The sequence below is a fragment of the Vigna umbellata genome, chromosome 9 (assembly GCF_029865625.1).
Source record: "Vigna umbellata cultivar VRB3 chromosome 9, Vumbellata_1.0, whole genome shotgun sequence".
NCBI classification, from domain to species: Eukaryota; Viridiplantae; Streptophyta; class Magnoliopsida; order Fabales; family Fabaceae; genus Vigna; species Vigna umbellata.
Window position 1 is genome coordinate 6,292,209 of NC_142173.1, and position 8,129 is coordinate 6,300,337.

At 35.2% G+C, this 8,129-nt stretch overlaps 1 protein-coding gene across 1 annotated transcript; it reads left to right on the forward strand.

The window, feature by feature from the left end:
* Window positions 1–554: 554 nt before the first annotated feature.
* LOC124832392 (serrate RNA effector molecule-like) lies at window positions 555–7,880 on the forward strand. Its single transcript, XM_088098967.1, has 12 exons — window positions 555–1,172; window positions 2,218–2,342; window positions 2,511–2,553; window positions 3,929–4,003; window positions 4,110–4,184; window positions 4,312–4,359; window positions 4,544–4,612; window positions 4,745–5,548; window positions 5,634–5,679; window positions 6,796–7,049; window positions 7,154–7,336; window positions 7,637–7,880. Exons 1-12 carry the CDS (start codon window positions 772–774, stop codon window positions 7,695–7,697), a joined length of 2,184 nt encoding a protein of 727 aa, XP_087955093.1. The 5' UTR covers window positions 555–771; the 3' UTR covers window positions 7,698–7,880.
* Window positions 7,881–8,129: the final 249 nt, after the last annotated feature.

Here is an 8,129-nt window from a genome sequence, read left to right on the forward strand (position 1 = left end):
GGTTTTCTTTAATCATCATTCTTTAGAATTGGCTAAATCTTCAAGAGAATAGTAAAAAACCTTCGTCCCACTGTAAACACTCATAATATATAAACAATCAATTATTATATCATAATATATTAAAAATACTTTATATTATCTTAAAAATATAACAGAATCAATTGTTATTTTATAAGATATTATTTTTAAATATATTAAAAATATTTTATAATACTTTAGAGTATCTACAGTATTAATCAATAATTTATCATTAATCATTAATTTATCATTAATAAAATGTTCTATAATTTTTAATACTGGTAACGGTCTTTCTTGCATGGCTGAATGATGATGAATTTCCAAAATGAAATGCCAAATTTAATATATATTAATTAATGTAATTAATATTTAAGAAAGAAAGTCACGAGCACTTAATAAAAGAAAATCACGACAGATAATTTTATTTTACCTATATTTTTTACACTAAAATTAAAATGTGTGAAATTATTTATATGTTTTTTGAATTTTTAATAATTTAATAGGTTCGTGGTAAGCTTCACTCAGTCTACCGTGAAAACTGCGAAACGACGTGAGAAGGAATAAAAAGACTGAAGAAGCAGTGTCTGCGAAAACGCTGTGAAACAAAACGCAAAAGTTATCATCGTCATCGTCTTCTTCCAATACAAACCCCATTTTCACTCCAATTCCTCACACAAATCGAATCTCTTCACACTTTCTTTCTCTCTCACATCCTTTCTCCCTTTTCCTAAATTTAGGGTTTGCCAAATTCCAATGGCGGAGGTCATGAATGTGCCTCCAGAATCCCTCGACAAATCCCCTTCCTCCGATGCTCCCCCTCCTCCGCCGCCGCCTCCACCTCCGACTCAGCCCTCCCCTGCTGCGGACGACCTCCCTCCCCCGCCCCCGCCGCCGCATTACCAGCCCCGGCGAAGAGACCGCAGAGACGACAGGGATTTCGATCGCCCTCCCAACCGCCGCGGCGATTACTATGACCGCAACGCGTCGCCGCCTCGAGACAGAGACCGGGACAGGGACAGGGATTTCAAGCGCCGACGTAGCCCGAGCCCTCCCCACCGCGACCAGCGGTATTCTCCGGCACCGCGGCGTTCGCCTCCGCCGTACAAGCGGTCGCGCCGGGGGAGTCCTCGGGGCGGATATGGACCTGATGATAGGTAGATTTATTCCTGTTTGCGTGATTGTGAGAATTGAATTTCATTTGATTGACTTGCTTAAGCTACTTGCTGTGCCTTTAGAATTCGACATCTCCAGGAAACTCTAGAAAATGAAGTCACTCGTTCATTGTGTTAACTGCTATTTGGTGCAAAAATAACTTTTTTGGGAAAAGTGTTAAGAATCAATTTTTAACTAACGACAGTGATAGTTGTATGATTGTCGTGAATAAGGTTTTGAAGTGTGGTTGCGATCATGGTTTCGTTAAATATTGTGGGAAATTTTGGTTTCGAAGATTCCAATAACTTGATGTTTGGCTGGAATTGAGGTCGTCAACTGTTTCTTGGAACCTTGAATGTGAGAAAAGGGTATTTAAGAGAGAAATGTTTCTGCCGATAAAAAAAAAGGGAGAAATGTTTCTGCTGATAAAAAACGAGAGAGAAATGTTTGAGAGAGCTAAATTTATATTTTCATGTATTTTACAAAACCGTGTTTTGCCGCTTTAATATTTTTCTTTCATGATGTTGCAATTTTTTTTTTCCCTTCTAATAGGCTGTGTACTGTATTTTCAAGGTAAAAAGATCTTGTTTAGCTGATTTTTTTTTTTTAATGTTGTCTTAGTATCATTGGAATCTTTTATATGAATGATATAATTGAAATTATAGTTATTGAGATAGAAGTATTGTTGTATCTTCTAATAAAGCTAGTGAAGCTGGCGGTATACTATCTGTCATAGTTTCTTGTATGTCAACTGTTGAATAATATCATTTACTCTATTCTTACGTGAGTAGTTGAGAATGAATTGTTACGCATGAAGGGATTTAGTGTTGCATATGGTTTCTTGGCATACTTTCTTTCTCTGAGAAGTGTAAGACGGGGTAGGATATTGTTCTGTACTTCTCATGTTATGATGAAAATCTTTGTGATAACAGGCTCGACCTGTTTTTGTGTCTCTTTGCTAACTTACTTTACTTCTGCTTCATCCAATCTGTTGCGCTGCATCTTTTTGTATCCTTTTTCTTTAACCACACCTTCTGGTTATGGCAGACATGGTTATAATTATTATGGTGCTTATGAACGGGGATTGGGTGGAAGAGGTGGTTATGCAGATGAGAAGTCCTATGGGAGGTTTGGACCACGTTCTGCTGGGGGTTATCAGAATGGGATTTCTGGTATGTCAGTGACTTCTATTAAGTACAAGCATTTTTTTTATATCCCATAAATCCCATTTTATCTATTATTAGATTTCATGATTTCTTTATTGCATGTTATTGCCTATGGTGTTTGATGAATTAGCTTTTATGTTTTTGATCTTGGTAGATTTCTTTTGACTTTTGCAGATGTGGAATCCAATCGTGGTTATGGAGACATGCCAAGCCAAAGGTCAGCTTTGTAATTTTTCTGTTATCCAAATCTAGTTAATAAATATTGTTTTCCATTGGTGTGCTATTAAGGGGTTAATGAATACTGGCGAACATGTTAACTTCATATTTGAAAGGGTGGCTGTAATTGAAACTATTTGACAAGGCCAAGATGAGATATCCCTGTTGAGATTATGGACCCTCTGCAATGATTTGGTGTTACATATATAAATGATGAAAAATAAAATAAAAACAAGGTGGTTTTTTTCTGAATTTTGGCAAAAACATACTGGAAATGATAATATGAAATAACCAAACATCCCCTTTTATTTTGTGTCATTTTTAGTTACAACAGTTTCACTGTGGAATTCTTCATCTCCTTTTGTTTTAGCCTTGTCATAGTAGGTATTCTTAAGAATTTCTACTGCATCTCTCCATGGTTATATTATCCTATGGCCTGAAACAGTGCATATTTCTGCATGAAATTTGATAAAGCCACTTATAATTTGATATCTAATTTAAGTACTACTTTTCTGAACCTGCCCTCTAAATTAGTTGATATCCAATTTAAGCACTGATTTTCTTGACCAGCCCTGTAAGGTAACATCAAATGAACAATTTAACCACTGATTTAAGCACTGATTTTCTTAACAGTTTGCACAGAAGTTTTCATAGCTCCTTTTACTTGTAATTTGATGTTACCTTCCAAGTCGAACTGAAGATCTGTACTATATGCTGCTATTGACATTGCATGCTCTTTGTCACATTCAAAAATAATATTTTATTACCTTGGATAAAAGAGTTTCTCATTATGCCATCTTTGAACATGCTGTATCCAGTTTACCAGAGCCTTATTATTGTTGTTAGAGGGTACGAGAATCAGTTCTCTGCTTGATGATTAATATCTTTGTAGATATTGTTGGCTTTAGGTATAGCAACCGTAATTTTAAATTGCCTTCACAAATTGCACCACTTATAGCTTTAGGTGTCGATCTTAGTTAGCATTTTTGTTCTCGTCAGCTAATGGTAGGTGAACTGTTGCTTCAGCTGTACAAATTGAAATTTCTTGTCCATATTCCTAAATTTGCTACCTCTCGGTCCTTAAGTTTTAGAGTACTCAGCACATTAGTCTTGTCTTACATTATTTTTATGATCTTTTTCTTTAACTGTATTTTCTTTCCACTTATTGTAGAGTTGTTTTCTGTGCTCATTACTGAACATCCACTTGTGTACCATTTCTATACCCGAGTCTCTTCAACTTTGAGTTTTCTTAAATAGTTAACATAACACACGATTATGCCATTACTTGTTTAATGTCTGTATTGTCTTTATTTCACTCTGACAATAGATTTTCTGGACAATCATGTTAACATTAAGATATTTATGAGTCATATCAGGGAGGGGCTGATGTCCTATAAGCAGTTCATTCAGGAGCTTGAGGATGATATACTACCCGCTGAAGCAGAGCGTAGGTAAGTTCTGGACAATAATATCTTGTTGTATCATGTTTAAGTGTTCAAGTAATCAGCCTTTTTGGTGATGCTCATCGACAAATGGCTTTTGACTTTGATTTTCTAGGTATCAAGAATACAAATCAGAGTATATTTCAACCCAAAAACGAGCTTATTTTAATGCTCATAAGGATGAAGAGTGGTATATATGTTCTTCCTGTTTAAAATTGTAGTTCAATCTTCAAAATGTTTACTGTGGAAAGCACAAGTGACCATATTTTCTCAAGTTCAATTGATACGATGTTCTTACCATTTATTTTTTACTTCAGGTTGAAGGATAAATATCATCCAACAAATTTGCTTACAGTCATTGAAAGGTGAGTTTCTTTATCAAATTTGTGTCTAATTAGGCATTGTATATATTGTAATATTAATATTTGGTGGGCCATTTTTGTTTTGTTTTTTCATCTTGGGATGGTCACTAGAGTAGGCTGGTGGATTAATTGTTTTTATCAAGACGTTTAAATTTGAATGAATATTGTCTGGTTCATGTTCTTATAGGAGGAATGAAAATGCTCGACAGCTAGCAAAGGAATTTTTGCTTGATTTACAGAGTGGAACATTAGAACTGTATGTCCCTGTCCTCCCTTTTTCTCTTGGTCTCATATATGTCTGTCTTGCTCTCTTCCTTACCACTTCATTCTTTCACTATTCGTATCAGTATCAATCAATAATACATAATTGGTATCATGTTCAATGCAGAAATCCTGGTTTGGAGGCCTCTGTATCCAACAAATCAGGGCAAGCTAGTGAGCCAAATTCAGAGGAGGAAGCAGACACTGGAGGCAAACGAAGAAGGCATGGAAGGGGACCTAATAAAGAAAATGATTTCTCAGCTGCTCCAAAGGCTCACCCAATCAGTTCTGAACCAAGAAGGATACAGGCAGATGTTCAACAGGCTCAGGTTCTTGTCCGGAAGCTTGATGCTGAAAAAGGGATTGAAGATAATACTTTGTGCAGCAGCAGCGATCATAATAAAAATGATGACAAGGCACACAGTGGATCTGTGGGCCCCATAGTAATTATTCGAGGCCTAACATCTGTTAAGGGTTTAGAAGGTGTCGAACTTCTGGATACACTTATAACTTACCTTTGGCGGATTCATGGTGTGGATTATTATGGCATGATTGAGACTAACGAGGCTAAGGGCTTTAGGCATGTGAGACCAGAAGGGACGGGGCATGAAGAAACAGGTAAATCAGGGTCGGACTGGGAGAAGAAGCTTGATTTATTTTGGCAAGGAAGGCTGAATGGTTTGGATCCCTTGGAAATAATGACTGCTAAGGAGAAGATAGATGCTGCAGCAATGGAAGTATTGGATCCATATGTTAGAAAAATTAGGGATGAAAAGTATGGATGGAAGTATGGATGTGGAGCCAAGGGCTGCACAAAGCTTTTTCATGCTGCTGAATTTGTGCACAAACATCTGAAGCTCAAACACCCAGAGCTTGTTCTGGAACAGACTACGAAAGTACGAGAGGATCTCTACTTTCAAAATTACATGAAGTAAGTAATTAAAATGGCTTCTGTTATCAAGGATTATTATTCAAATTTTGGTGAAATATCACTTATATTGGCCTTTTTGTTGCAGTGATCCAGATGCTCCTGGCGGGACACCCATAATGCAGCAATCTCAGGTATACTGCTGTTTTTGCTTATAACATAAGCATATATCTAGAAAAAAGACATGAAAAAGATTTGCATGAGTTTAAAATACTATCTTTATGGTTGGGTTGTGAGCATAATAGACAATCACGTGTGATTGTGGGTTGCCAGCGCGAAGCAACCCCTGCAGCCCTATGGCAATCGTTGCATAGCACCTGGCTTTGTCAGTCATTGTGGTGCCATTCATGGAATATCGCAGTGCCTTGCGGGCTTCCCGGCCCTCCATTTGTGCTATTGCTGATAAGGCTCTGCTAGATTTCTTCCTTAGCCATCTCTAAACTGCCTCTTTCTTTCCATTTCTGATAGCTTACTTCCATCTGTCATCATCTTCCAGTTAGACATTTCACTTCATAAATAGGGGTAGCGCTAGATGATGGGCCTCAATTTGAGTCCAATAGTCCCTTTTTATGTGTAAAACATAACATGTAATATATATATATATATATATATATATATATATATATATTATAGTCAACTAAAGCATCATACAGTAATAAGAAAAAAATATAATTGTATCGAAATATCTAAACTATTTAAAAGATAATATATAATATAATAAACTAAATAGTATTAATAACATAATTTATCAATAACATAATGTTAAGAAAACATCTAAATAAGTTAAAACGAATTTTAAAATATATAATAATGATTAATAGATAATAATATTAAAAAATATAGAAACCATTTAGAGCGTAATATATAATATAATAATCTAAATTGTCATAGTGTGTTATATAGTACAAACTATTTGTAATAATGTTGAAATATATATTAAAGAGAAGGCAGAACAACGGTCATCTTACTATTGGTATCCTGCTTGTGTTTTCCCACTTCTATCTACTGTTGACTACTGTATTTGAGGGAACCTTTTGGCATTTAGGTTCTGGTAGTCATTTTTGTCTGATTGGCAAGAATTGTGGATAAATTCTGCATAGCATGTCAAATAGTGAAGTTTTCAAAATTTCCTATAATATATTATTTTTGCTTGAGTGTAAATAATACAGTGAATCAAATTTTTAGATTTATGAGTTAAGGGTTGAGTTTCAGATTCTTATGTTTCTTTATTTTATTTTTTCAAATTTTAGAAGGACAGACCCTTAAAGCGAAGATTAGGTATTGAGGGTCGATTAAGAGATGATCGTGGTAATAGACGAGACCATGATCGGAATGACAGAATGAATGGAGATAGGCCTGATAATTCCCCATCTAGTGAAAGACAGTCACTTGAGATGGGAAACCGTGATGAAGCAATGTATGATTCTTATGCAGGGCCAGCCATACCTCCATTTGCCTCAGATATACCTCCTCCACCAGTGTTGATGCCTGTACCTGGTGCTGGGTAGGTTTCTGCTTCTCATTTTCTTTCTGGTTTACAATCTGATGCACTCTGATATTATATGTTTTGCTTAGTGATTGATTGATTAAATAATTTACAACTCACAGGCCTTTGGGACCCTTCGTTCCTGCTCCTCCAGAAGTTGCAATGCAGATGTTAAGAGATCAAGGAGGACCAACATCATATGATGCCTCTGGAAGAAAGATGCGGGGTGGCCCTCATTTGGGTGGTGCAGCACCAATTATTGCTGTTCCTCCAAACTTTAGACCAGATCCTCGGCGGATGCGAAGGTTAATGTTCTATCTAAACTCTTGTTTAGATCTTTCATCTCAAATAACATTAGTTTTTGTCTATTGAATGCGAAATCCATTTTTATGTCTTTTTTATCTATTGAATAGTATAACTTACATGATCATCTGATTAATTCATGATTTTGATATTTTTATATTTTACTTTTGTTTGTTGAAAGGATATTCGTTTTATAGAGAAAAAATATTTTTATTTAATTATGTTCATACTTTTTTTTTATTTTCAGTCACTATATATGATAATTTGTTTTTTGTTTTGTTGGGGATTAATTTCTGGAACAGTTATCAAGATCTGGATGCCCCAGAGGACGAGGTTACTGTTATAGACTATCGGAGTTTGTAGGCCATTTTTGGTGGGTACTGATAGACATTTTATTGAGGCTATCTGTTTTGGTGATTTGTTGGAGAAGTTTGTGTTACGAGGAATAGACTTTAACTTGTAATACATGTTAGATATTGATATGTATATTTTTTAAACTAAATTTTCTTCTAATATAATTTTTTGGGTTGACCATTTTCTTTTTAATGCAAAATTGATTTTGTTTAAAATTTGTTTTCAAGTGAATATAACTGACAAAAAAAATGCCATTTATCATATCAGTCAAATTTGTTTGACAAGATTCACATCTATGTTTTTATCAAATTAGAAAATATGTGTTTAAGTGATTATTAGATATTTGATCACTTTTGTAAGAGGTACATCTAAATACATGGTATTTGACATAAGATGTCATGTTAATGCTGTTCGATGAATAAGTAAAGGTGTCATGACTTG

Coding starts and splice junctions, on each gene's coding strand:
- LOC124832392 (XM_088098967.1), top strand. CDS start 772: ATGGCGGAGGTCATGAATGTGCCTCCAGAATCCCTCGACAAATCCCCT. Junction 4,004..4,109: donor CCCGCTGAAGCAGAGCGTAG/GTAAGTTCTGGA, acceptor TTGATTTTCTAG/GTATCAAGAATACAAATCAG. Junction 5,549..5,633: donor TACTTTCAAAATTACATGAA/GTAAGTAATTAA, acceptor TTTTTGTTGCAG/TGATCCAGATGCTCCTGGCG.